This window comes from Ananas comosus, linkage group 22 (genome assembly GCF_001540865.1).
Source record: "Ananas comosus cultivar F153 linkage group 22, ASM154086v1, whole genome shotgun sequence".
In the NCBI taxonomy this organism is placed as follows: domain Eukaryota; kingdom Viridiplantae; phylum Streptophyta; class Magnoliopsida; order Poales; family Bromeliaceae; genus Ananas; species Ananas comosus.
In genome coordinates, this window is record NC_033642.1 from 8,479,335 (window position 1) to 8,507,274 (window position 27,940).

General features: G+C 36.7%; 5 protein-coding genes across 7 annotated transcripts; 2 read left to right on the forward strand and 3 right to left on the reverse strand.

Annotated features, from left to right (window-relative positions):
- On the forward strand, positions 388-6,464 carry LOC109727359 (calcium-dependent protein kinase 26-like). The gene is made up of 8 exons (XM_020257456.1): positions 388-1,194; positions 2,111-2,254; positions 2,331-2,483; positions 2,682-2,797; positions 3,401-3,568; positions 3,811-4,035; positions 4,175-4,264; positions 6,375-6,464. The coding sequence occupies exons 1-8, from the start codon at positions 486-488 to the stop codon at positions 6,462-6,464; spliced, it is 1,695 nt and encodes a 564-aa protein (XP_020113045.1). The 5' UTR covers positions 388-485.
- On the reverse strand, positions 5,299-8,675 carry LOC109727361 (mitochondrial phosphate carrier protein 1, mitochondrial). Its single transcript, XM_020257460.1, has 5 exons — positions 7,526-8,675; positions 7,401-7,444; positions 6,681-6,895; positions 6,435-6,559; positions 5,299-5,864 (listed from the first exon to the last, which is right to left on the reverse strand). Exons 1-5 carry the CDS (start codon positions 7,882-7,884, stop codon positions 5,786-5,788), a joined length of 822 nt encoding a protein of 273 aa, XP_020113049.1. The 5' UTR covers positions 7,885-8,675; the 3' UTR covers positions 5,299-5,785.
- LOC109727362 lies at positions 8,366-27,930 on the forward strand. 2 transcript variants are annotated; one of them, XM_020257461.1, is made up of 6 exons: positions 8,366-8,377; positions 24,555-24,669; positions 25,864-25,993; positions 26,575-26,674; positions 26,940-27,026; positions 27,596-27,930. In XM_020257461.1, exons 2-6 carry the CDS (start codon positions 24,609-24,611, stop codon positions 27,725-27,727), a joined length of 510 nt encoding a protein of 169 aa, XP_020113050.1. In that variant the 5' UTR covers positions 8,366-8,377; positions 24,555-24,608; the 3' UTR covers positions 27,728-27,930. The 2 variants fall into 2 exon arrangements, with proteins under 2 accessions (XP_020113050.1, XP_020113051.1); XM_020257462.1 differs by having other exon boundaries at positions 26,578-26,674; positions 27,596-27,918.
- LOC109727363 (outer envelope pore protein 21, chloroplastic-like) lies at positions 10,902-14,321 on the reverse strand. Its single transcript, XM_020257463.1, has 5 exons — positions 14,122-14,321; positions 13,316-13,390; positions 13,043-13,195; positions 11,806-11,904; positions 10,902-11,128 (listed from the first exon to the last, which is right to left on the reverse strand). Exons 1-5 carry the CDS (start codon positions 14,212-14,214, stop codon positions 11,045-11,047), a joined length of 504 nt encoding a protein of 167 aa, XP_020113052.1. The 5' UTR covers positions 14,215-14,321; the 3' UTR covers positions 10,902-11,044.
- LOC109727360 (MLO-like protein 10) lies at positions 15,176-21,680 on the reverse strand. 2 transcript variants are annotated; one of them, XM_020257459.1, is made up of 16 exons: positions 21,546-21,680; positions 20,860-20,917; positions 20,536-20,729; positions 19,825-19,941; positions 19,620-19,680; positions 19,228-19,316; positions 18,941-19,015; positions 18,775-18,863; positions 18,073-18,122; positions 17,938-17,978; positions 17,664-17,837; positions 17,363-17,398; positions 17,198-17,265; positions 16,548-16,608; positions 15,938-16,370; positions 15,176-15,558 (listed from the first exon to the last, which is right to left on the reverse strand). In XM_020257459.1, the coding sequence occupies exons 2-15, from the start codon at positions 20,888-20,890 to the stop codon at positions 15,966-15,968; spliced, it is 1,491 nt and encodes a 496-aa protein (XP_020113048.1). In that variant the 5' UTR covers positions 20,891-20,917; positions 21,546-21,680; the 3' UTR covers positions 15,176-15,558; positions 15,938-15,965. The 2 variants fall into 2 exon arrangements, with proteins under 2 accessions (XP_020113048.1, XP_020113046.1); XM_020257457.1 differs by having other exon boundaries at positions 15,964-16,370; positions 21,546-21,629.

Below are 27,940 nucleotides of genomic sequence, written 5' to 3' on the forward strand. Positions count from 1 at the left end.
TCTGTTAGAGTAGATCAATTTATAATTTGAATTTGATTTACAACCAATAATAATAATAATAATAATAATAATAATTATGATTATTATTTTATCGTAAATAATAAACAAAAATTTTATATTTATTTATTAATTGTTTGGGGAGGAAAAAATCAAAATGGTCTCCGCGTAGTCGACGAATACGAATATTTCTAAAACTTCTCCTTCTTTTCCTCTCCACCTTTTAATTTCTATATCGAAAAGCTAAAAAAGTTAATTAAATTAAATTGAATATAAGTTAAATTAAATTAATTATATTATAGCCCCTACGTAAATCCTTTTTTACAAATAGCCCCCTCTTCGTCCTCTCCAACAAATTCGCTCTCCCTCTCTCTTTCTCTTTCTTTTTCTTTTTCTCTTTCTCTTCTCTCTCTCTCCTCAAATGCCTCCGACGACGAGGACGACGAGGAGGACGACGACGATCACCACCACCGCGTCCTCCTCCGTTCATGGGAAACACGTGCCGCGGATCCCTCGCGAGCACCAGCAACTACTTTAGCCGCTACTCCTCCTCCTCGGCCTCCTCCTCCTCCTCCCTCGGCGGCGACGCCGCCGCAGAGGCCGACGCCGCCGACGATCGGCCGCCGCGGCCGCTCTCCGCGCCGATGCGCGCCTCGTCCTCCGCCGCGGCGTCGGTAGCGGCGGAGGCGGCGTCGGTGCTCGGGCACAAGACCCGGAACCTCCACGAGCTCTACGCCCTAGGGCGCAAGCTCGGGCAGGGCCAGTTCGGGACGACCTACCTCTGCACGGAGCTCGCCACGGGCGCCCGGTTCGCGTGCAAGTCCATCGCGAAGCGCAAGCTCATCTCCAAGGAGGACGTCGAGGACGTGCGCCGCGAGATCCAGATCATGCACCACCTTAGCGGGCACAGGAACGTCGTCGCCATTAAAGGGGCCTACGAGGACCAGGTCCACGTCCACATCGTCATGGAGCTCTGCGAGGGAGGCGAGCTCTTCGACCGGATCATCGAGCGGGGCCACTTCACCGAGCGCAAGGCCGCGGATCTCGCGCGGATCGTCGTCGGGGTCGTCGAGGCGTGCCACTCCCTCGGGGTCATGCACAGGGACCTCAAGCCCGAGAACTTCTTGCTCGCCAACAAGGACGACGATTCCTCGCTCAAGGCCATCGATTTCGGGCTCTCCGTGTTCTTCAAGCCCGGTATACGATTCTTCCACATCTTTCCCAAATGATCGATCTAATACACAAACATACATTTTAGGAATAATATGAAGATATCAAGATGCGCCGCAGAAGAATCTTACCTTATTGCTGATTCTGTGTCCTATGTTTATGATTATGTTAGGCTAAGAATGTTCGTAACTTATCTGATCCATATATTATATATTAAGGATCATATTAGTTTAACAAACGTACGTATGAAACTTATCTGAACTATGCGGCATTTGAAATGAGTACCTGAAGTTTAAAATAAGATTTTGCGGCATAATCTTTTCATTGTTTTTGACATGCTACCCACAAATGGAAATATGGCGCGCGTAATGATTGATATTGAGGTGACCTGCATCTCTGCAACTCTGTGGAAACAAGATGTTACATGCCAAACAGAGCTGATGCATAATGAATATGCTATTCTGTTGAACCTTGTTGCATGTCAGTAGGGGATTTGCTAGCTGGAATGGCTTCTTGTCATCTGTTCCAAGCTGCAAGAACTTCCGCTTGGCCGGCAAGTAGCCTAATTAACTCGCAGATTTTGTACTGCAAAATCTGCCTTTAAGTTGGTTCATCTGATCTTGTTTGACGTAGTCCCTTTTCGACCTTTTCTATGTCAAAAATTTTCTTTCGCCAAACGAAGAGAGACGCTTGGTCCTATATTTTCTTGTAGTCTATGAGGACTGTGAATCGTTCCTAACCAAGGTTTTAATTCATGATAATAATCTCTGGTGCTTTCCTTCTACGCACATATATTTGCATTAAAATTACTCTTTACCCTAGTTTTCCTCCCGATTATCTGGTCTAGAAAGCCTTGATTCTTTGCTTTCTAATGGTTTATATCCTAATTATTTGTCACTGCTAGCGTATATTTTGACCTTCTTTAATTATCTTGTTATTTTAGGCCAAGTCTTCACAGATGTTGTCGGCAGCCCCTATTATGTTGCTCCCGAGGTACTATGCAAACACTATGGGCCGGAGGCCGATGTATGGACAGCCGGTGTTATAATTTACATTTTGCTAAGCGGAGTGCCACCTTTCTGGGCCGGTATGGAACAAGTTACCCCGCTAATTGCAGTGATTATTACATTATTTATTGATTTATGACCTTTTTCTCTGTACAGAGACACAACAAGGAATATTTGATGCGGTCTTGAAGGGAGTAGTCGACTTTGAGGCAGAACCATGGCCCATGATATCGGAGAGCGCGAAGGATCTCATCAGAAAAATGCTATGCCCACGTCCTTCCGAGCGTTTGACAGCTCATGAAGTACTATGTATGTCCTGCCCCATAGGCCCATACACCTTTCATGCAATGAAATCATAATATGTATCAATTACATATGGGCACAATAAGCAATTGGCACCAACTTTCTTAAGAACTTGGTTCTTCTATAAATTCATAAATACAGTTAATTTTCTTGTATTAATTTATGCTTTTCAGAAAATCAGATAAACGTCACCTTTGTGCTCAGGTCATCCCTGGATATGTGAAAACGGAGTTGCTCCTGACCGAGCATTGGATCCAGCTGTCCTTTCTCGCCTTAAAAATTTTTCAGCCATGAATAAATTGAAGAAGATGGCTTTGCGAGTAAGTCGTCTCATTCTTCTGGAGGATAAATTTATATGTATTTATCTAGCTTTCAGTGTTTTATGCTGCATAAAAGGCTGGCATAATAGACATATAGTCACCTCCAGGTTACAGTAATCAGAAAGAGGATTTTACCGGCTTTTATCATTGTAGTCTTGTAGATTGGTAATTAGCTGTATCTGCTTTCGAAACTAGTATCTCTTGTGTCCATGTAAAGACAAAGCTTACTCTGTAATTTTCCTTTCAGGGAATTCTATATTGTTTGGGATAAGATTCTCGATGAGAAAACAGATTATCTTATGCTATCATCCGTGTTAAACTTGGGTCTTATGTTTTAACCTTCTTACTGGAATTTTGATACTCTGTCTTGTAAATAACCTGCGAACCAAATTGCCCCTGTTCCGCATCTCCACTAATATTTTTTTTGAAGAATATGACAGATAATCTCGATACTCCATCTCTTAGTTTTGTCGTTTTATCTGTTACTGCTGTTGGTAGTTAAAGTTTGTTCACAAGACATAATTAATTAGCAAACCTTTATCTTTATCTTGTAGTATTCATTGAAGTAGACTTAGATGGTTAATTGTTCCTAAATTCTCTCAGGTGATAGCTGACAGTCTTTCGGAAGAGGAAATTGCTGGATTAAGAGAAATGTTCAGGGCAATGGACACGGACAACAGTGGGGCTATCACTTTCGATGAGCTAAAAGAGGGTCTCCGAAGATACGGTTCTAATTTGAAAGAATCAGAGATTCGTGCTCTCATGGAGGCAGTAAGCGACTTAAACCCCATACATCTTTTCTAACATGAAAGTTATTAGATTTTTAAATAGATAAGGAAAAAAAAAAATTAGGAAGGTGAAAACACATCATGAAAATTCATGCTCCTACGAGTGTTTTTAATGGGTTGAGTTGTTTCTTTCTGCATATAGCTGAGTAATTTATGTATGAATGCAAGATAAAAAATGCACCGAACTGTATTTCAAATTTTACCGACCAGTTTAATGCGAACCAGGCTGATGTGGACAATAGCGGTACCATCGACTATGGCGAGTTTATTGCTGCAACAGTGCATCTTAATAAGCTCGACAGGGAAGAACATTTGGTAGCGGCATTTTCCTATTTCGACAAAGATGGGAGCGGCTATATAACCGTTGACGAACTTCAGCAAGCTTGTAAGGAGCATAACATGACCGACGTTATCATTGACGATATCATCAAAGAAGCTGATCAGGACAATGTAAGTGTTCCGCACGCATGTTTTAGTACGAAACAAACCCGACATAGTGTAATCTAACTAAATGCTTTTTTTTTGTGGTGAAAACTTGACACTTTACTCGCATGAGATGTTATGTTGGGTTTGCTTATATTTCTTGTAGGATGGCCGAATCGACTACAACGAGTTCGTCGCAATGATGCTGAAGGGCAATATGGGACTCGGAAGACGTACTATGACAAATAGTTTGAATGTAAGTATGTGGGGCGCCCCGCGCCCTAGTTGCTGATTTTTTTTTTTTTTTTTGCTTCGTATAGGATTTGTCACGCAAGAAATCATTTTCTTGTCTAGATATTTTTGCCAAATTTTTGTGCTACAACTGGGAAATAAATGTAGGGAATAACAATACGAGCGATTTTGGGGAAAGCTTCATGTGGTATATATATACAAGCACGCACTCTTGATTTTGCACGTTAGAACGCCGTGTCTTAATATTACCCTAGCTGCTTCTGAAAAACTCTCTGCTTTTGGAAAATAGTAATTGATTTGGATCTGCTGCTGCGATGGAAAGTTGAAATAAGTTTTGAGCCCCTGAGATAGAAACTTCAATTTAGAACTTGTGGTTTATGTTTGCACTTATTTGGACAGGTTGGCCACGCAAGAAACTCCAACCAGCCAAATAATATGATATAGTAGAATAAAAGAGAATAGGTTCAATATGCTCTTTTAGACTTTGTTTGGGATATCGAAGAGTATCGCTAGAATGTATGATAGAAATCATCTGAAATATCACGTTCTGCATATTACAATGAATTGATTATGATATATATATATATATATTATAATTTTATTAGGAAATGTTTTTTAAAAAATTTTATATACTTTTAACCCGAGTTTGTTTTGCCCTATTAGTATTGGATAAACCTTAATACCAGGTAAAACTAGTAGTTTGTGTTTTTGTGGCTTTGAAATACTCACATAGCACGGGCTTGGATTACGCTCCTAGTTATTAGCAATTAATCGTGTATTTATATTCATAAAAAAGTGATTAGAGATTTTTTAAAAATATGAATCATTTGGATGTTGTAAAACTCTCAAATTTATTTCAGATTCACAGATGCAGTAAATCCTATATTGAAAAAAAAAAAAAATCAAATAACAATCTCTGTGTACACGATATAAAATCTCAAGCGAGTTTCTACAGAGCAAGCAGTAGCAACCAAAAAAAAAAAAAGAGGTACTGCTACAAAAATCCTATGAAAAACAAAATACTGGTACAACTGTAAGTTTTTTTTAAAAAATGTTATCATTTCATTTTGTGTGAAGATAAGCAAATGCAAAAAAGCAGTGCGTCAAGTAATCTATGTCATCATGGGAAAGCCTTGAAGCATGCTTCAAGTGGATTAGTAGGGTAAAATTGCATTAGAAGTCCTCTACCTTCTAACAAGTTTGAGTTTGCTCCCTAGCATTCCATATATGGGATTTTTTTTGTATTTGGCCCCCTCAAAAAAATTATTTTCACAAATAACCCATCAAATTTATAATTACAATTTTGGCCCTATTCTTGCCACTTAAACGCCACGCAAGTAAGGGGAGGTGCTGGAATAAGTTAAACACGGTAATTTATTCACCGTATCTAAACACGGTAAATGATTCACCGACTACTCTCTCTTCTTTAAATTCATGAAGGTGGAAGGAGGATTAGTATACTTGCCGCTGTATATCTCATCTTCGGAAAAAGCGACGAGTCGGAGTATTATCAAGAGTACTAGTATCAGCTCAAGCTGTTGATTTTATCCAAATCAAAGCTGGTGGTTCCATCAACATCACGCGGAATGCCTCCGCTTGTCGGCCTGAAACATTGTAAACGCAAACTTCTCAGGTCTTAGTAAACAACTCGCAGCGAAAAGCAATGATGCGATGCGACTATATGCGGCGATGACCTTGCTTTCAAAAAATCATCAAGGGGCTAAATATTCATGATGATTCCATGCTAAGAGAACAACTTTTAATCGAAACAACAGGCAATAATATTTAGGCCTTTTCAAACTATACGAGGACTACGCAATCTTTTCACTTAGTTGCAGGTTTACATAAAATGCAGATCAATATGTATGCTCTGAGGAGGATATATAAAAATATTTATCCATTCATTTTAATGTTAATCTATTATAATGACATGGATATAATACCGAACAGCTTTAGGCGAGTTGTTATGCTATCTTTGGTAAATGCATAGCAAATGGCTGAAGTTGTTTGATTATGTAGATAGTTACTGACAGCACCTAGAGTCTAACTTTTTATTTTTCCCCCCTTTTTTCAAGCATTCTATCGACATATTCAACCATTGCTCAACATTGCAGATCGATGAAAAGACGACCACCCATTCTACTGATGATAAGTTTGTGAATTGCTATACTTACAAGCCGGTCAATACTTTAATGGTGTCGTAGAAGAACCATTGCATGGTTACAACTGGTCCAACAAGTGTGATGCGAAGAGGTAGGCTTCTTGTGAACAAACCAGGGAAACCAATACTCCTAATAGCCTGGAAACGTAAAGGGTAGCTTTGTTAGACTAAAAATAGCCTACTCAAATCACTTATATTTGATAAAAAAGGGAATGATGAAAATTAAGAAGGCAAGGAAAACTTAATATACTGACTTTACCTGCATTACATTTTTAGCCTTCTTATTGTAAAGACAAGCGACGATGTTATCTGCCGGATTCGAGACGACAGTGCCGATAGCCCCAGATGCATAACCAGCTAAGCAAGTCACTCCAAGCTGTTGAGTTGTCGAGCAGTCTTGTTTCCTTTTTTGGAGAACAGTATGGTATAAAAAGTCGACGGAGTGCTCGAATGTTGAAAACATCAGTATGGAAACTGCAGAGGGTGTGGTCTGTGTTCAACTCATTGTGTGCTTAAAATTTGCAGATATTAAGATCGATCGAAGCTAAAAAAAAGGGGGGGATAAAAATAAAAGTTATATTTGTCTAAGAACACTTAAAGAAGCAAACAAACTAAAATCTCAGTAGTACAAACCAATTGAAGCCATTACTTTTAAATTTACAGTGATGAGTCTAACTTTTCTTCTAAAATTTACTTTACTTAACATGAAGCTAAGAATTTGTAGCAATTAATTAAATGGAAGTGCGGAACTATGCACTCATTACTGGAATAACAATCTCTGCTAACTATACTTACATGATCATGCCAGAGTGCATTCCGATGTTATTTCATATAAACATTATCACTTCAACATTTAATTCATAGTTACTGCATTGTTATGTCGACATGGTGTCATGAACAGTCCCACAATTTTCGAAAAGAAAGCAACAGTATAGAAAATACGAAAAAAAAGACATTTAGTAGGAAAATGTGTAATTACATGGAAGATTCCGACACCAAAGTGGCAAAAGTCCCCTGTAAAACCTGCAATAGCAAGACCACATCTGAGTTCTAGATAAACAATCAATAAATTCAGAAATTGCTTCATCGCTAAGAATTCTTTACCCATAAAATCCTTCAGTGGCATACAACTTTGGGAAGCCATCGACCAACCCCTTTGCGAACTTGGGTTGCGCCTGGACACGAACTTTAACAGCTTCAAAGGGCGAAAGGGCAACATCTGCTATTACCTGAGCAGACGCACTGCTAACGAAGAAGATGACACTTTTATTTTGTCCTTCTAATATATCCGAGTACTTCTTCTTGAAATACTCGTAAAGCCCAAACTTGCAGCCACCTTGAGCACCATATCCGAAGAATTTTCCGGCCCAGCCCCTCCAAAGGGATGATGGCCCTTGCTCCTTTACAAGGACACTTAAGCCCGAAAAAATGCTATTGTATTTCACAGGGTTAACCTGGAACATTATACTGAATCACTATATACTTTTTCTTTGTTTTTCGTCTTCAAATTGGAAATGTGGGAAATGTGCAGAGAGTAAAGAAAAATTTAGCAGTAATCTAAAAAACACCATAACAAAGTAAAAGTGATAAGGAAGAGAATGTCGTGGTGTCAAGCCATTATAGAGTCTTAGATTGCAATTTACATGAAACATTACGAATATATAGGATAAACACAACACATAGTACCTAAAAGAGAAAAGCAAAGCTGATCGAAGAAAAACTTGTACTAAGAATATGAGCCCTCACAAAATGCAAAACATTAGATCTTATCACTCTAAAATGGTGTTAAACAAAAGTTGGACTACAATGCAGTAAATTGCGCCGTTTGTCCCCAAACTTTTTCGATAGCTTTTACTTTTGCCCCGATCTTCTAAACTTGACATGTTTCCCTTGGGAGACATAATATTGTGTCTTTTTCCGCCTCTTTTGTTTCAGAGAGAGAGAGAGAGGGAGAGATACAGGATACAAATTGCCATGAAATGAACCAAATTCCTGATCCGGTTCTACCGGAAACAAAAATTACACTATTTGATAATAACATTGTGAATTCAAAGCCACAACTTTTCAACAATCTTAAGATCCTACCATACTAACTCGCAAAATCAATAGCATTTTAGCACTCGGCGCAACAATATACACAATACAAACTGGAAAAAAAACCTAAGCAAGAAAACAACCACAAAAAACCCCCAAAATTTCGGGAACCATCCATTAAACTGCTAAAGTTTCAAATCAAATTCAAAGTTTGCTCCTTTATTTTTCAATCCACATAGATCATGAATGAATCGCNTCAGGCATTCAGGCTTGTTGACACCCTAGTCACGACAAGGAACTTTTTCCTCCCCGATCGCCACCCCCCGCCCCCCCCCACACATGTACACACGCACTCAAACTGAAGAAAAATCAAATCCCGATCGATCGAGCGAATTCGCCGGTCCGTCCGTGCGAGGCCAGCGGAGCAAATAAAAATGACGGGGGGGAGGGCGTCGTGGTCAGAGTTGCGGCCGACGAGGGCGGGGCAGCGGACGGCGACGGCGGTGGAGTTCGCGGGGCTGTGGGTGGGGCTGGCGGTGGGCGTGCCGTCGTACTACATCGCGGGGGCGCTGGTGGAGAAGGGGATGGCGTGGTACCAGGCGCTGGGCGTGGTGGTGCTGGCCAAGTCCCTCCTCCTCCTCCCCCTCCTCCTCCTCCTCCTTCGACCCTCCCCCCCTCCATCGCCATGGGACGCTCTCGAGCTCCTCCTCCTCCTCCTCCTCCTCCTCCTCAGATAGCGAGAGAGAGAGGATGGAGCGGCGCTTGTGTGGGATCGGAGAGGGAACGAGCTCGTACTCGAGAGCCCTTATCGAACACAACACACTCTCTCTCTCTCTCTCTCTTCGCCTATTTATTCACTCTCCTCAGAAACGGGAAATAGGCCACGTAGGATAGAGAGAGAAATACCTGTAATAATTTATTAAAAATATTGTTGCATGAACCTGGTCCACAGGTTCAGGTTCCAAATTTATTTTAAATTAAATCATTAGATGCCGCAAGCACCTTCTTCTATGTGCTTTCAAAAAAATTGCCACAAAAAAATCATGAGTTTCAAACATAAAAGATGGGAAAAAAAAAACTAAAGTGTTAAATAAAATAAAATTTTCTAAAAATATATATATAGTTTTACTATGCAGGCATTTTATGTATTCCTTGCATATATTAAGTTTTAAAGGACTGGCTCATGGTGAACAAGGTCCACGAAATAGATTCTAATGTTCTTGAGTGCTTGAACCCTAAACCCTTGGAAGTCGAAATTACCGAAATGCCCATTGCCAGAACCATTATGTCGTAATTTGGATCGCCATTAGTGGAGGGTATTATTGGTAAATGCGATTTCCGGGGACGCGCGTGAGGCCACGTAACTGGGAGACCGTTCAATAACCGAGCATCCAATCTCTGCCGTCCGTTATCGGACGGATGAGATTTCACTCGAGGTTTGTTGGACGGTGGATCCTTCACAAGCCCACGTGTAATCATGCGTTACCGCGCCTAATAAAAAGTGCCTTTGAGAATTTTCTATTAGTTAGCGAATTAAATTATCACACAACTACCACAAAATGATTATGAATATTAAGATTAGCATTGTGAGATCACGCATGACACTGCACAAAATTGACCATAACATAATAAAAGAATAGAACGTAATTTTTCTATTTCTTTCTTCCATTTTTTTTGAATAATTATACTTTTGTTCCTCAAACTAAAACGAGCATTACACTTTGATCTGCATACTTTAAATTACAATTTCTAGCTCGAATTTTTAAAATTATTGCAATCAAATTTTACAATATAATTTAGTTAGCTAAATGCGGACAAATTATTAATATATATAGAAGCGATGTAAAAGTATTGCGATTGATGATACAATAATAAATAATATGCAAAATCACTTGTACATTAACAATTTGTTAAAATTTGGTCAGCTAAATTAGATTGTAAAACTTAATTGTAACAATTCAGAAAGTTTGAATAAAAAATAACAACAAATTGAAATTGAGTGTAAAAGTGTCACGTGCCTCATAGTTTGAGGAACAAAAGTATAATTTACCCTATCCTTTTCTATTATAAGTCATTATATAGGATACATTGCTAACAATACACACATTATGCTTCAACTACTCCAAACAACATTCAAGTTTCGCTACCATAGAATCATTTTATATGATAGAACATTTAAATCGACAATTCATACTACGAAAAAAATCTATATCATTTAAAAGCTTCTCAGAACCAAATTTTATAATTTAGGGCCAAATGGTTTTTAACCACTAGATTTAGCTTTTACTTTTGTTATTCGCGAAGATCTTGTATATATTCATAGCATTACTCCTGTAATAAACAATGGTACCAATTTGAAGGTAGATAATAGGAAGCTAGAAGAGAGGGGTTAACTCAACTGTTCTTCTTGTACAATAATATTAAAGTATCTGAAATAAAAAAAGCATAAGCATTGAAAATATTTAAAGAATTTAAGATGTAGATGAACAAAAGAGCTTCATTGAATGTTTCTCTAAACAGAGCTTCATGTCAATTACAGCAAGAAATCAACAATGTCTTTGAATGTGTGGTTGAGATTTAAGAAGTTGATCATAAATCAAATCTTACATTCCACTTACCATTCATATGAGTATTGAGGGTCCAGTTATTTTCCCTAATTTGGAGGTATGGTACCTGCAATTAACAGAAGTAATTTACAAAAACGTTGTCAATGACCAATAGAATATCTACTTTGACCTACACCATGAGAGGATCTAACATCTTTTGATAAATATGCTGTTAAAATCAATGTCCTGGATTAAATGATAAGATTCTAGTGAATATCACAGCTTTACCTAGTTCGGTTTTATTTATACGGCATTCCACTAAAATTTGAGTGTAAATATCAATTTGACAAGATAAAACAAAGGCGAGGACTCGAACCCATAGAAAGGTCCTTTGACAGAAAAGTTAGGCATATTAATAGCAAGGTGAGTGATAAAAACTGTTATAGGAGATTTTTGATTTTGTTAAATCCCCTGCGCACCACCTAATGTATTAATCTGGGAATAAACTACATAATAATAATATATAAGAAACTTCCAAATTAGAACCATTTACTGGAAAATTCATGGTAATCTTCATGTGAAACAGAGTGGTTAAACCTCAAAAATGAGTGGTTCAGCAGAAACAGTAAACAGTACTACACAGACGCATAAGACAAGGGACATCGATAAACACTTAATGAGCATGAATACGATTACTATACTCAAAAAGGAGGGGGGGGGGGGGGGGGGGGGGGAAGCAGGGGAAATCTCACAACAGTAACATTAAATTACCATATATGCAAGACCACATAGAAAGATATTTACCTTGTCAAATAATTCATAACCAACTTTGATCCTCACGTCTTGATCCTTCTGAAAATTGAGTATGCTCCAAGACAATTCGACAGCGCTGCTTTTCTTACCCTGTATAAAGCTAGAGATAATTATTTAAGAATGACTCTAGTGTTGGGAGAAGAAAATGATCTAAGTTCTCCCACTATGCAAGATCAAATGGAAATAACCTAAAGTAGATTAATTCCAATCATACTACACCATAAAGAGAGCAATAATAAAGCAAATATAAACCAACCAAGAAATCAAATACCAAATTTACGTGGAAACCCTAGAAAGGGAAAAACCACGGGGCCACCTCCAAACAACTCCACTATATGAAATGGGATGAGTATAATTCCTCTGTAGAACTAGAGACATGGATTACAAGAATCAAAGCTATTGCTCCAAATAAAGAGAAATATTGGAGAGATCTCACCACCAATGTTGCTTATGAATCACCTCCCAAGAAAACCTCCTGGCAAGGTAATCGGGCTCCTTCGGCTTTCCCACGAACCCGGCTTCAAAAGCTTCTCTAACAAGCCTAACAATGGTGGCCTCCGATAGCTTCTTCTTCTCTACCCCTTTTTCTCCTCTTTCTTTTTGCAAGAGAAAAATAGAGAGCTTCTTTTTTCTCTACCTCTCATCCCAAGCCCTAACCTCTTAAGTCATATGAATAAGTGGAGATAAATCTTGGCCCAACTATTTAGCCCATGAGCCCAAATGGCTCCAACATAACCCAACAAAATGGGTCCAACAAAATATGTGCAATTTTGCACATAACTCCCTCATGAGGAGGGACACCACAACATCTAGCTGCCTCTTGATTCAAATTCATCACTACAATTCTTACTAGTACTACTTTAGCGCTTCAATTTCACATGCTTAAAACACGAGCGAGAAAGATATCCTTCACCTTACCAGAAAAAACTCTTCGTAGTATTTAATGGCATGCCAGAAAACAGACATAACAACAATCACTAGGAAAATTTAAACTGATTATTTTCAGATCAGAAGTTAATTGCGTGTCGCGGCATAAGATATGTATATATACAGTGTTGTCCACTATGTGAGTACTTCAATATAAGAATCGATCAAAAATAAGAAGCCGAAATAAGCACAAATCAATGCGAATTATAAAATTTAGCAAATGCACTGCCAAAAGCATAAATATAAATCAACAAACTTACAGGAAAAAAAAACTTTTAAGTTGCATAGACAAGTAACTAACCGGCATAAATTCTTTGTCTGTGACCAACCTCCCTTTAATGTTGATGCCTACTAGACCATTTGATGTGATTGACAATGCCTTCTTCCCTCGAAGGCTGTAATTGATATCACCACCTTTATCAAGCTGAACGCCTACATCTACGTTCGCTGATAGCTACATGCCAAGGGAAAAAAAAATATCCGAATTTTATGCTACATTTTACCATCCAAAGAACATGTTATCACAAAATCATACCAATCCTCGGAAACGTAAGTAGAAAAAATTGAAACTTACCTGAGGATAAAACTGCCTTATGAGCAGAGCAAGATAACTTGGAGCCCCAGCGCACGTATCTATTTCCCCGTGAGCCTATCATAAGTATATTAAGTACATGATTGAATCCATTAGCCATGCCGTAATTGGCACAATATTAGACTGATTTGAATCGATAAATGCGCATGGTTTGCCAATTCAAGAGCAAAACAAAACAGATGAATCCAGTTAAATAGGTTCACTCAAAGGGAAGAGTTCCATTGTAGTTCAATGCAGTATGTAATGTGATATGGAGAAAAAATTGCAATTGAAATCCATGCGATTACAGTAAAAATGGAAACAAAACTAGAGAAACTTCTAGAACTAAATAGAGGCGTTTACCTCTGCGTCATTTCCTGTGACAGAGCATTCCGAATTTCGTAATTTTTCCACATCACTTGCCTATTATTCAAGTGGTCTCAAAATTGACCATTTTTAATGACTAATAAAAGGTGAATTTGAGGCCAATTAATCGCAGGACAAATGATATCGAAAAATCAGAAAATTCGAGTCTCATGAAGTTCAAATAGCATAGATCTCATAGATTCGAGTGCCCCTTCGTCAGAAACAATGCAGAAGCTTTACATATACACAAATGCTATGGAACTGTTTATAATAAACAAAGAAAAATCTCATAATTTTACACTTCAATTTTAATATAAGATTGGATTAAACTCCGAACTGATCCCAGCACACTAAAATTTATTCGATTCAGGGAGCTAAGTCGATCAAAAAACACATGGATTCATCATTCCATAGCGGGGAAAAAAACAAATGGAGGCGGGAACCTGCAAAAGGGTTTGGGGGCCCAAGCGGAGCTTCTCCTTGGCGTGGATCCTTAGGGTTTTCGAATCCCCACCCAATCTCAGAGAGGTCTCCATGGATCGTCGAAGAGAGAGAGAGAGAGAGAGATTGAGAAACCCTAGCGAGTTCGAAAACGAAGCTTCGCACCTGCTTGTGGAAAGTGCGGGTGCTTTTTTGGTTCTTCCGATGGCGGCGGAAGGGCGGAACCATAACCAGTTAAGACGTGACACGTGTCTATTAATTACTTTTTGGATTTTGTACTTTTGTATCCACCAAAAATTTATTTTTTTCTTCAATAATTTTCTAATATGGTAAAAATATATTGGACTTACCTAAATTACCGCCTGATTAAATTTGACTCTCTAATATTTTAAAATTTTAATTTTACTTTTTAATTTGTTAGTTTATTTAATTTGATTCAGTCGGTAATATTTTAATTTTAAAATTTAAATATACAGTTTATCTTTATTCATTGGATTAATATATTTTTAAGTTTATTGAAGTAATTAACTTAAATTTTAGAGTCGACATATTATTGACTTACTTAATTCAAATAAATTAAAAATATTAGATAGTAAAATTAAATTTTTAAAAAATGTCCCTAGTTTAGGTAACTTTATTTATTTTCGCATAACATCTCATAGAGAAAAACACTGGATTTGGCTATGTTGATTTGGCTTTCTAATCTTACGAAACTTTAATTTTACAGTCTAATCTTTTTAATTTGTTTAATTTGAATCGGTCAACGGCATTTTAATTTTAAAATTTGAATGCATCATTTATCTTTATATGTTTAGTTAGTATACTTCATATAATCCTCGCAATTACTAATTTAGTAAAATAAGTGATTAATTTAAATTTTGAAGTCAAAAGTATCGCTGACTGATTTAAATCAGATAATTAAAAAATCGGATAGTAAAATCAAAATTTTGAAATGTTGAATAACCCACTCAAAATGGTTGATAATTTAGATAATTTGGGTATCATTTTACCCCTAAGGAATAAAGAACCCCAAACAGCGAAAAAGACACAGAGAAGGAAATACAACAACAAAATGATACTGAGACAAAATCATATTACATGAACAACATCTCTGACAATTGAAGTAAATCAGAGAAACTTGAGCATAAGCACTCTATGACCAGAAGATAACAACAAAATCAAAATTTTTGGAAGCCAAACCAATCGACAAAGATTGTGAATTAGGTTTCACAGGATTGCGAGAAGATCCGCCGCATTCGCAGGTTACTTTTGGGCCGATATGCATACTCTACCGTTATATTTAAGATCATCCTCCGCTGTTCATAACTCGAAGTTTATAATGAAAATGGTTGTTCTTGTCGGATCGTTGTTCATCGGCCTCCCCACTGCATTCTAAGTTCCGCCGAATGGATGTGTCCCAACTTTCAAAGTTCTAAGATCTGTATATAATCGTAAACTTCAGGAATAATGAAACAACAAGAGTACAAAAACAAGCAACAGGTACTTATCGATTGAAATAATGGACTAAGCATAAAAAATCAAACGAAAAGGTAAGGCTAATATGCAGATAACTTCTCTGGATATACCGTGTTTTCCGTTTTACCCCTCTAGTAGTCGAAAACCATTGAAAAACTGCCAAAATACATTAAATGTTACCACCTGACCTTACACAGAGGTAAGTGGGCAATTTTCTGATTGATTAATATGTTATTCGGAGGTTTTGACTATCGAGGGAGTTAAGTACAAATATTGATATATCCAGATATTTCTGTATTATAGCTAAATAATATATAATACAAAGACGAGGAAAATTGTTACCACTCTACACTAACTAGTATGCGCACCGTCACAGATCAAGCTTCACGAATGCGAACTCATCTTCCTTCTTGTGCTCCCCTGCATGATGCTGGTGTTCATCAATCGGGCCGGTAAGCAGGTCGGTGGTGGCATTCACAACAGGCACCGATGGCGGGGCCTCGTTTTCTGCATCCAAGTTGTCTTGGTCAGATTGATGCCGCCGCCTTGAGGGGGTCATCGCGATGCCTGAGGAGTGTGACGTAGATTTGAACCGGTGGAGTTGGTGAACCGGAGATGAACTCCGGTTCGCCTTTGGGCTCGTGGATGGTGATTGGTTAGATGGGGAATGAACAGAGTCCCCCTTTGGATTCTTCTTCTTCACGGCCTGGTGCCACTTCTTGATGGCCTTGGACGTTTGCTCGTCGAAGATGGACCTCTTCATGTGAGAACCCATCTAAAGTACGGGGAAAAAAGAGGAAAAAAGTGATTGCCAATTCAATTGGAGCGTTCTCCATTCCAAAAATGTTCAAACTAATTAATATGATTGCTCGACTAATTAAACTAATTCATGAAGTTCGCTAGGTTTATGCTAATACAAGAATTTAAAATAACAGAGAACATGACCAAGTACCTGAGATACTAGTGCATAAAGAGGGAGAGTAATGTAGCTGCAGAGAAATTGAACTCCCACTCTGTTAGAAAAAAAGAAAAAATCAACAAGGAAAATTCTAAGGTAGCGAAAGTTACAAGCTCAAACATAGGGATGTGAAAAACACATGCATAGTATAGCCACATAAATATAACCTACATGTATAAAGGTAAGCAAATGTTGTGCATGCTTTTTGGTTCTATCGTTGAACTGAGGTTTATATTGATTCAGTACTTTTCAACGTAGCACCGGCAACAGGGTTAAAAGTCCAGGATTTACTGTAACACAAGCCAAAATGAAGATCTTCCTAACTGATTCCAATCTAAAACACCGGATACATACATAAATTCCCAAAAAAAGGTCGGGAGTACGAATTGTTGAACAAGTTTTATTTTAATCGATGATTGCTTTTTTAGGTGTTGCACAGTTTTATTTGCATTAGTTTGAAATCACACCTATGGTTTGTGCAGATTCTGAATATCATGTGATTTAGTTTCAGAAAATATGTCACTTGTGCGAATAATGATTGGTGCCTGAACTAAAATGGTCCTTTGTTTCAATAAAAAAAAAAACTCATATTGGCCTCATTAAATTCAATAATGTCCAGAAAAAAAGGCAATTGTAGTACTTACCCGAGACAAACTCTCACAATGATCAGATTAAAGTTCTCGTGAAAGCAAGACTTCAGCCCAAACTCATACTGTCCGAAAGACATACAGGATCAATAGCATGAAATATTTATGTAATCACCATATAATTGTGGTACATAAATAGCAGGAAACCAAGGAAAGACTTACCCATATCCACAAGAAATAAATTATTTGGAAAGCATTCTGCATAACAAAATGAAACTTGTTAGAGAAAACATAAAATGCTTTACTAAGAAATTTTACAATAGAACCATCAACATAATTTTCAGCCATACGATAATGTGTAATCTTATAATCAATTATGTGGTAATTTTAGAAACAAACAGTAAAGCATATTCTATCCACCGTACCTAACCAAAGTGAGTGAATGAAATTATAGCTTAAAGTTAGCTGACAAGCGTGATGAAAATAAAAAGCTCAATTTTCCTTTAATTAGGGGAAAGGAAACCTGGAATAGGGTGAAATGAATGAGAAACATAATAAAATGTGGACGCCCAAACCAAAAATGATGGTCACTGAGTTGGACGAGAGGAATCCCCTGAATAACTGCATGTCTCTCTTTGATCTCAAGGGCCATTTGTGTGATGATGGCCTGAAGCTTTGTTCCAACAGCCAAGATTATCTGCATGGATTATTAAAACGATGAAAAATTATGTGCGCAAAAGTTTTTGGGAGGAGGAGGGGGGTGGGTGTGTGGGGGTAAGTTAAATTAAATTACTTACAACCACGGGCATAACAGATATCCAGAACAGTGTCTGCCATCCTGGAAATGATGAAAACAGTTAAATGTCCGAAAATATCGAGTCACGCTGAGGCCATTAAATAAGTTTGCAAAATCATTTCAGAGTATTACTCACCCTTGACATTCAGAAGCAAAAAGATGACAGCAGAAGCCCATAAAATAGGACTGAACAAGCCAAAAGAAACAATCAGCGAGATAAACCAAATAAATGGGAAAAAAAAAATTTGAGAGAGCTGAGTCGATCCCAATAAATAAAGAATCCATTGAGCAAAAGAAACGAAGACGTTTTTATAAACTTGGGTAACTCTCAAGAAAATAGCAATAGTGACTATACAAGAAAAACCAAGACAAAACAGGGGGGAAAAACAGAGGTTAGAAAGTATGTTGGTTTTATAGAGATCATGCTCTGTTGCAAAATGGGGATAAGGAATAAAAAACAAATTATTTAGAAATTTTCATATTCAATCATAAGAGGATAGTTATTATAAAGAACAAAATGCATCAAAGTTCTAGGGAGACTGGCCTACAAAGTAATGGAATAAAATCTTGGACAATGACCTCTAATAACAACTAATGTGTCTTCATATTTATATAATCATTCAAACCATTTACATTCCAAAATTTAGTGCTCTTACACATATTACAAACACGCATCAGGCAAAACCTTCACAATTAAAAAGATTCAAAATTAAAACTAGAGGCTGCCAGGTTGAACTTTGAAAGGACTCCAAATAGTTAGAATAAAAGCTTGATACTAATAGCAGCAATCTCAGAGTCAACAAAAGTGACACTAGAGTACAAAGATCGTTTCCTTTACCTGATTCCCACGACAACTTTGAAGTCATCTTCAAGTGACCTTTTTATATATTTTTGAAAGTCGAACTTACTGCCTGGAGCTAAATGAACCTACAAAAGCAAGATAATCAACAAAGCTGACAATAGTTTCTTTGGTAATTTCTCATTTCTTAGCTGATAATACTTACCGTAATGAAACCATGGCGCATGGCCAAGTAATCAGCCTTGCGAACTGATCTGAAAAATTGTCTAAAAAAGCTAATCTGCATGAGAGGCATTAGGAATAATTCATATAGAAACCATTTATAAGGGCATATTCAGTTGAGACTCCAGAACAATACTAATAAGATGCATTAAAGTGTAAGAACTTATTCTGGAATCACATGAATAGTGCAATAAGAATTGTTAATTACTTAAAAAGACAGAGTTTGAATATATACAGCACTAGATTTTTACGAGTATTTGTGAGTCTTACAACATAAAGTGACACTGGGATCTTGTTCAAGGAACTTGTGTGTTGTCTAACAAAAGATGTCTCGTGAGTAAATCTGAATCTTGAAGGATCTGCAAGGTAAAACGCAACAAATGAAGAAACAATGAGCCCACAAGATAACAAAAGCAGTACACTGATGGTGGCGGCTAGTAAAATATTATAAACAAGTAAGAAAAAATTATAAATTATAAAACATTATAAAGAAAATGTGATGCCTATATGGCTAACCCACAAGACTATTGTTTATTGAACTGTCAAGAGGAAAGCCAAGCACTAATATACTCGAATTCACTACATTGTGATAAATTCCTTCCTAAATTTAGGCCAACAAAGATAACATAGAAAGTAGATGAGCAATAAATGCGATAAAATACCGTTTGAAAACTCATAGTCTAGGGATCCTGTCTCGCTTTCCCACTCCTTCCATCCACGAATCTGCACAAAACATTTTATTAAATTAATAACTTTATAGAATTCATTATCCAATAAATAAGGTAGAAAAGGAAATTTAAAGGCCACTTGAAGTTGTTCAAGGGAAAATGGTATAAGAATGAACAAAAGATCCGACTTCCTGCCCACCTTTGCTCTTCCCAATGCCATCGTAATAGCACTGTATACCACATGAAAAACTGCCAAGAAAAATATGAATATGTGCAACTGATGAAGTCCATTGATCGAAACAAGTGATACCTCCCCCTATTACAGTAAAAAATAAAAAATAAAAATCAGGACAACGGCAATTACTAATTGTTAAATCATATACATCGGAGAGATTCAGAACTATGAATGAAACGATGCCATCACCACCTCATAATAGTAATTTTTTAAGCATAATTATAAATGATTACGGCTTGAAGAAGTTTAATCAGCTAGAAATTGACCGCTAGAAAGATTCAGAAAGTCATCAGAAAGTTTATACATTCCAGTACATCACTTCCAAGTGATCCACCTGATAACATTAATAAACATGACTGACAAAAATGATAACTTATTGAAGAGATTAAACTACATGGTTAAAGACTTAATTTCCTCCAGAAAAGATTGATTTGCAGTAAAGTAGCTATGAAAACTAAATTGCTTCAAGAACCATCTAAATCGATCAATTCCTCAAGGAATCACGTGCTATGTCTTATGTTCTTAAATAAAATGAGCCCAATTCGGATTCAAGAGTTAACTAACCTAATTACACACATCAAGGAAAAAAAAAAAACTAATTCTTAAACGAGCAACGTAAACCCGCAAGATCCACAAGCGGTTCATATACAAGCTGAATCTATTACGCTTACTTACTTTAGGGCATTTTGAGCCAGAAGCCTCGACTAATACCCTTCGGTGGTGATGTTTGCCTTGTTCTGCTTCAAGCGTCTCGAGCTTAAGGCGACAAGGCAACATAGTATCAGCGGCTTCCTCTGTTATGCAGATTTTGGAAATGTAATTCTGTCCAAACGTCAGCAGTAACGAAATGAACCCAAGAACCATCAATTCTGCAAGATAAAAAGCAACCAAAAGGTGAAGAATGTAAATATAACATTAACATCTAGTGTTATGAAAATGACATAAGAGTAAAGTTTGCATTTGGGAAATTGAAGTTATCACTGAGATTCATGTTCTTACCAGCTTTGACCTTCTCTAGGGCTTCAAACATGGCCTTCTTGCGCCTCTCCCTAAACCACTGTAAATAAAATGGATATCAACATCTGAGAGAAGTAGCGAACTGCAATTACACTAACCATAAAATATTCAATGCCAACATGACATGAGAAGTAAACTCACAACAAAAACTTTTTGAGTCAAGGTACAATAAAAAATGGCATGGTATTAATAATCCTTGGATGCATTACAAGGAATAGAAGAACACCAAAATGAAGCATGTAAAGCATCACATTCAGAACCTTTTCAAACTCTAAATGCTAAAAGCAAAAGAAAATCGAATATCTATATTAATATCAGGAAATCAATATGTCATGAATGAGAAGGCCAAAATTATTTACAAAATTTGTCACTTCCAATCCCCTGCTAAATAGATGGAACATGAACATTAGAGATAAATGCAAAGATATCATCTTACATTCAAGCATGTCTTATCGAGAAGTACCAAAAAAAGGAAAACAAATAAACGAAAGGCCCCAACTTTATCCAAAATTTCCCGCAACATGCCTGCGAAACGCCCCAAAACCAACCATTAATCGCCCCCAATTCATCCCCTACCAACAGCCAATCTCACATTACCCAATTACAAGGCAAAACCCGTGAGAAAAGAAACGAAAGGTTCTAGGGTTTCGCGATCCGAATCTGATCACCTTTCCAATGTGGTGGAGGCCCTTCTCAAGCAAGATGGAGATGAGGATGATCACGGCGCACACGGAGGCCACGGCCCACGTCGGGGTTTGATCGAGCTCCCTCGTGTTACCCCCTCGGCCTCCTCCTCCTCCTCCTCCTCCTCCACCTCCGCCATGTCCACCACCGCCACCCCCTCCTCCTCCTCCTCCGCCTCCGCCTCCCCCCGCCATTGCTAATCCCTTCTCACCACCGCGAATGCACACGCCATTTTCGAAGGGGTTTTTNGGTTTTTTTTTTTTTTTTTTTTTTTTGGCCTTTTAAAGGAGCGCGTGGGGATTAATAGGGCCCTCGTAACGGTAAGTGGGGATATATACGAATATGGACATCGCCATACCGTTAATGAAGCATTAATTAATTATATATTAGGAAATAATTTATGAATGGATGAAATTTTTTGCCTGCACCAGCTGTATCGGTGTATCTGACACACCAGACCCAACATTTACCCATCAATGTTTTCAAATCCAAATGGAATCGTACAGTGGGGATGCAAATGAATCTGTATCGACATTGCTCGCACTCTGATCCGCCCATTATCTTTCTTATTCCATCTTACCTAATCAAACGTTATTTTTTTTATTCCATGAATAACTCAATTTTCATCCAAACGCAAAATTGATCTAATCCTCGCTTATACCTCAATTTATACCTATTCCTGGAATAACCACTTTTTCCTTATCTCCGAACCAAACGATACCTTAAAGTACTAGCCACAGGTTAAAAAAAAAAGAGAAAGGTCAATTACATACAGATTGTTGCAAATATAATGAATTACAGATATATTTCTATAAAGTTTAACTTTTATAAATTATTTCTGCAAAAATTTTAATGTTTTCACATATATCCCTGTCATTAGAATCCGTTAGAAAAGTTTAGTTAGGTATAGGTTAAATATTTTATCTGGATTAATTTTTTACATTTTTACATCTCTTATATTATACAGCTGTATCTTTTGGAGGGACATATATTTGTGATGACAAAATTGAAAATATAAATAGTTTTCTAACTATAACAAAATATGGATATATCTGAAAATATTAGCACTTTTACAGGGATAAATTAGGGAAAACTTTAAGAACCACCCCTGTGGTTTCGTAGTTTCTCACTTTGCCCCCCTGTGGTTTAAAATATATCAAATTGCCCCCTGTGGTTTCGTTTTTATTTTTTCGGTAGCTTTTTTGTTAATATTTTATTGAATTATATACAAAAAACTTCAGATACCCATCTAGATTTATCAAATATTCACTTTAGTACCATTTAATTTTAACTTTATCACTGATTTAAGAAAAAAAAATAATGCAATTGATATGGAAAAAAGAAAAAAAGAAACCACAGGGGGGCAAAGTGAGAAACTACGAAACTACAGGGGTTTTTTTAAAGTTTTACTATGTTTGCGGGGACCTGTATGCAATTAATTCAAAAAAAATATAATACTAATTCATCTCGAATCCACCTTATCTAATCCTGATCCACAAAAAAAATATATCGAGTGCAGAATCCTCCTTGCTATCAACTGCCCAAGTCAAACGATAAGTGCAAATAAAAAATAGAATAAAAAACAATCCGCCGTAACTCTGCTCTCACCCGCTAAGAAAATGATGTGTTTGTATCTCCGGAGCAGCAATCTATAGATGTGAAGTGCTTATATATAAAAATTTAGAAAAATTCAAAAAATATAATAACAATAATAATAAAGTACGTCAAGTGGTCTTAATAATCAAAGTTAGAAAAAGGACTATTATTCAATTTGTAAGAACTAAGTGTGATTTTTGATACCTAGGTATTTTAAATATCGCGTAATGTATTTAAGAAGTTTAATTTTGATTTTAATATTTCTATCAAAAAGCTTTTAAGTGGGATATATATGTTGTATTTATACGCCAAGTGTAGTAAAAAAATTTCTATAAATATATGGTGTTCCAGTTCAATTAACCAAGGTAAACTTATTGGCATATTCATCTCAATAACAAAAAGAAAAAACAGTTTAAATAATTAAACTTTATTCCATGCCTTAATTATCTGTGTGTACAAAAGAATAACATCAATTTTAACTCTACAAAAATTGTTGTGATTTTAAATAAATTCAATAATTTAAAATAATTTTAAAATTCGATTGCAGTGAGAAGTGCAGGATATCAACAAACCACATGTGGCACGGTCTATGATGACGTGGTAAACGTGGTTCACGGAAGTTCTTGCACGAAATTATTTCCACGTGGCAGAGGGGACCACCGACGAGAAATTATCATGAACCCAGTGCACCATAATATTCAATTCAAACATTCACGGATTAAAAATTATAAAATTTACAAATTTATTACACTTGCATCAAGTAATTTAAAAAATGAATGGTGAAAAAAATGATTACTATTTATCTATAACAAGTTAAAATCTAGAATTAATCAATCTTAATATATATGTATAGATCTTATGAATGCAGTATAATAAATGCAACAAATTATGTGAGTAAATTATATTATTTATTTCTGTATTGTTTACGGTTTGGATTATCTAAATCGACAATCGATATCGTTAATATAATCTAAATTATACGAATATTTTATAAATTAAAATTTATAATTTTTTGATATTATTTTTTTAGTAATAAAATAAGCTTATAATATTGTAAAATTATGAAATTTGAATCTTAAAAGGTTCACATAGCGTCGACAAAATTTAATATTGCCAATTGTCGATTCAGATATTCTATCATCAGAAACGATGAAAAAGTAAATAGGGACATTTATTTTTAGAAATATTTCAGTAGAGCTTAATTGAATTATCATTTTATGGCTTTGTGTTATGGTGATTTAGGGGTGAGGTGTATGAGTTGTATTTGTACACCCGGTGCAGGTAAATAGTTTGTCCACTGTAATAGCTCATGACCAGCTCCAAACCCCCACACACTCTCGTAGCTATAAATATCTCTCCACTCGTTGTTATCGTCGTCCCCATTTTCGCACCCTCCGGAGAGAGAGAGGGAGAGAGAGAGAGAGAGAGAGAGCAACATCGAAGGATCTGCCATGGCCACGATCGCCAACACGGTGGTTCCGATCGCGGATCTTCGACTCTCCGCATCCTCGTGTAATCCTCGATTCCTCCTCTGTTTCCATCAAAATTTTCATGGATTCAAAAGGTGCTAAATAATTAGGGCTTTGATTTGGTTTCTGAATCGTACAATGCGGTTGCTTTCTGATTTTATGCCCAGTGTTGTAGGAATGAATCCGTTATGTATGATTCGCGAAAACCCTAATTTTCGTTAATAGTTGCGATTTAATCATGTTCTCGACAAAATGCGGTTGATGAGTTAACTTTGATGAGGCATAATTTGGGGATAATAATGCCTAACACGTGTTTATGAGAAGTGCTGAGAATAATGGTCCCATATTGGATAGAAAAATAAAGGTAAACTTCAAATTGGCCTGCTGTGGTTTAACTCATTATCACTTTGCAACCGTGTGATTCAAAAAGTTTCACTTTATTCCATATAGTTTAATTTATTTACCAAAAAATTTTATATGAAATAAGATAACCAAAAAAAAACACAGGATCGCAAAGTGAAAAATGTACTAAACAACGGGGGGCAAAGTGCAACTTTTTGAGTGTGGCAAAGTGAAAATGAGCTAAACCACAGGTCGGCAATTTTAAACTTTTTGGACTACGGGGTGGCAAAGTGAAATTGAGCTAAACCACAAGGGGGCAATTAAAAGTTTACCCAAAAATAAATCATGCGCAGTATATAGAGCGGAGGGTATCTCCACCTGTCAGCTTAAGGTTAAGCTTTTGAGACAGCTCGAGACCTTCAGCAAAGTAATAAGTTGTGAATTTTTTGTACTGTTAATTGCTAAAAGTGCCAGGCAATGGGTTTGAAGTGTTGATGATTTTTCTTTCGTTTTGAGGGAGTGGTGATGATTTTTCCTTCATTTTGAGGGATGCAAATATATCAATGTACTATTCACGAAGAATTCTTTAAATTGGACAATGTGTTGGATGATTTGTAGCATAATAGAGTGTGGGCGATAACTTAAATTGATATCTTTTTGAAACAGAGTTTCACAGGGCCCATCATTAGGCCAAATATTGAAAATTTCTGGAAAAAAGGCACTAGACACAATTTTCACATGTTATTGCTAAAAAAGGGCATTGTAATGTGACAGGGTCTTGACAATATGGGTTCTTTTCAGTGCTTGGAGTGACAACCTTGCTCAAGATTATCAACAACTTGACAAAATTAAATTTGAAAATTTAAGTTTCTTCTATCTCTTTTGTTGTTTGTAGGTTATTCCAGAAGACAATCGGCACATTATTTTGTGAATCGCAGCCCCGTCATCGTAGCATTTAGTTCCACTCTTCAAAGGAAAGTAAAATTTGCAAGTCCAAAACGAGTTGTTGTTCAAGCTGCCTACAGGTAGTTTGTTTCTAATATACAATATAGCTTCATTGCTTGAATCATGATTCTGTATAGAATGTTGAGGGTTTCTCTAGGAATACCCACTTGTCAGAGATAAAAAGTTAAAACAAGTAGAGTTATGTCTAGCCCCCATATGATATTCCTTTGTTGGCCGCAGTTAGGGGAAGCAAAAGGATTTTTCACTTGGAATGCAGGAATTAACGTAGATTGATTACTTAGATTCGCAAATATTACCTCATTAATTGACAAACTAGATGCCTGAGTAATAAAGGATTATGTAAAATAAAGGCATCGAAGTGCTTCTGAAGTATCCAGCAAATGTTTCTATTTGTTTAGTTAAATCTAAAGTGTGCAAGTTGCTGAAAATGAAGAAAATAGCACTTTTGGTAACTTATTTAGAGTTTTCTTTCGACTAACTTTTTTTGGCTTCCCTGCTTGATTAATCTTTCATATGCCATCAGGCTTCTATTCAAATATCTTTTTATGTGTTTGTATTATTACGTATCCTCCCCATTGGTTCTTACTTCTGCGCTAGTAGAGAATGTCATGCCCTTTACTAAGTTTTTGTCCTATTGAAGTAGTGATGTTGGAAAACCAAGTAATGCAAGCATCTTTGTCGGTGGCTTTGTATTGGGAGGCGTTGTAGCAGGGCTACTAGGCTGTGCCTATGCACCTCAGGTATTTAAATGAGATGTAAATCCTTTGCACACCGTATGTTTTTTTTTTTTTTTTACAGTCCACGTTATCTAGTTTTTGTATTTTCTAACACCCTCTGGAGGGGAAAAAGAAACAACGACGGAATTTTTTTAAAAAAAGTCGAAAATGGTGAGCCCTATAATTTTTTATTTTTTATTTTTTTACCTTTGAATTAATAGTTATTAAATTTCAAGTTAGTACTTGAATGGCCACATCAATCCTAACTGATGAATCATATTCACTTTAGATCAGCAGCGCCCTTGCTGGCGCCGATAGAAAGGATTTGATGAGGAAGCTCCCACAATTTATATACGACGAGGAGAAGGCTTTGGAGGTAAATCTTTTTCCGTATAGCAAGTTTCTGTATCTCAACAATCTTTTTGTAGATTTAGCTTTAAATTCTGTTTCCTTGTTGGGTTAACCTTGAATGCTATTAATTTCTTATCATACTACATTACATACATTGGATATATAAAGCGGGCCTCATTTCTTGTGTAGTGGTCATTTTTATACATGTGTTCTGCACCTTTGCATTGTTATCTCTTTAGTGCGTTACTTAAGTGAAATTTTAGCACTTTGCCATTTTGTACTAAGCAGGTTTCCTCTAACTTTAGGAAAACAAACCACGCAATATACTCCTACTGTAATTTTGGAATGTTTGACCTTATTCTATCTCTTTCTAGCTATATGCTTCTCATGCAAACTTACCTCTTTGCTAGCTAAAGCTTACTTTTACTGTGGCCCATAATGTTCTTGTATTCTTTAACTGCAACCTTTCATAAATACATTGGTCTCTCTCTCTCTCTCTCTCTCTCTCTCTCTCTCTCTCTCTCTCTCTCTCTCTCTCTCTTATATGAACTGCTTTACTGATTTGGCAATAATATGACGTTTGGCAATTTGAAGACACGGAAGGTACTGCATGCTAAGATCGCACAACTGATCTCTACCATTGACGGTGTTTCTTCGAAGCTCCGAACAAATGATGGACCGAATGGAATGGCTTTGCAGCCTGATGAGATCGAATCTGCCATGTAAAATTAACGGAGTAAACGACTTTTGCCTATTGCTGAATAAGGTATATTTTTATATTTTTTGTTATTGCTCATTTGTTTTCTCTTTTGGAGAATTGAGATAAAATTCTTTTGAATTTATGGGCTATTTTTGCTGCTGTTTCTTGGAGAATATGCAACTTGTGATTTGCAAATTTGTTGGCGGATTATGATTTATTTGTTTTTGCATGAGATCATT

What these genes read in the sequence shown, in the direction of transcription:
- LOC109727359 (XM_020257456.1), top strand. Translation starts at nt 486, where the DNA reads ATGGGAAACACGTGCCGCGGATCCCTCGCGAGCACCAGCAACTACTTT. An exon ending in GACAGCTCATGAAGTACTAT is followed by an intron (nt 2,484 to 2,681) that starts GTATGTCCTGCC and finishes CTTTGTGCTCAG; the next exon opens with GTCATCCCTGGATATGTGAA. An exon ending in CTATGACAAATAGTTTGAAT is followed by an intron (nt 4,265 to 6,374) that starts GTAAGTATGTGG and finishes TCAACATTGCAG; the next exon opens with ATCGATGAAAAGACGACCAC.
- LOC109727361 (XM_020257460.1), bottom strand. Translation starts at nt 7,884, where the DNA reads ATGTTCCAGGTTAACCCTGTGAAATACAATAGCATTTTTTCGGGCTTA. An exon ending in AGGCTAAAAATGTAATGCAG is followed by an intron (nt 6,560 to 6,680) that starts GTAAAGTCAGTA and finishes TTACGTTTCCAG; the next exon opens with GCTATTAGGAGTATTGGTTT. An exon ending in ATTAAAGTATTGACCGGCTT is followed by an intron (nt 5,865 to 6,434) that starts GTAAGTATAGCA and finishes ACAATGTTTCAG; the next exon opens with GCCGACAAGCGGAGGCATTC.
- LOC109727363 (XM_020257463.1), bottom strand. Translation starts at nt 14,214, where the DNA reads ATGGAGACCTCTCTGAGATTGGGTGGGGATTCGAAAACCCTAAGGATC. An exon ending in TAAGGCAGTTTTATCCTCAG is followed by an intron (nt 13,196 to 13,315) that starts GTAAGTTTCAAT and finishes CTTGGCATGTAG; the next exon opens with CTATCAGCGAACGTAGATGT. An exon ending in CAGACAAAGAATTTATGCCG is followed by an intron (nt 11,905 to 13,042) that starts GTTAGTTACTTG and finishes AGCTTTATACAG; the next exon opens with GGTAAGAAAAGCAGCGCTGT.
- LOC109727360 (XM_020257459.1), bottom strand. Translation starts at nt 20,890, where the DNA reads ATGTTTGAAGCCCTAGAGAAGGTCAAAGCTG. An exon ending in CTGGCTCAAAATGCCCTAAA is followed by an intron (nt 19,942 to 20,535) that starts GTAAGTAAGCGT and finishes TTACTGTAATAG; the next exon opens with GGGGAGGTATCACTTGTTTC. An exon ending in TATCTGTTATGCCCGTGGTT is followed by an intron (nt 17,838 to 17,937) that starts GTAAGTAATTTA and finishes TAATCCATGCAG; the next exon opens with ATAATCTTGGCTGTTGGAAC.
- LOC109727362 (XM_020257461.1), top strand. Translation starts at nt 24,609, where the DNA reads ATGGCCACGATCGCCAACACGGTGGTTCCGATCGCGGATCTTCGACTC. An exon ending in GTTGTTCAAGCTGCCTACAG is followed by an intron (nt 25,994 to 26,574) that starts GTAGTTTGTTTC and finishes GTCCTATTGAAG; the next exon opens with TAGTGATGTTGGAAAACCAA. An exon ending in ACGAGGAGAAGGCTTTGGAG is followed by an intron (nt 27,027 to 27,595) that starts GTAAATCTTTTT and finishes GGCAATTTGAAG; the next exon opens with ACACGGAAGGTACTGCATGC.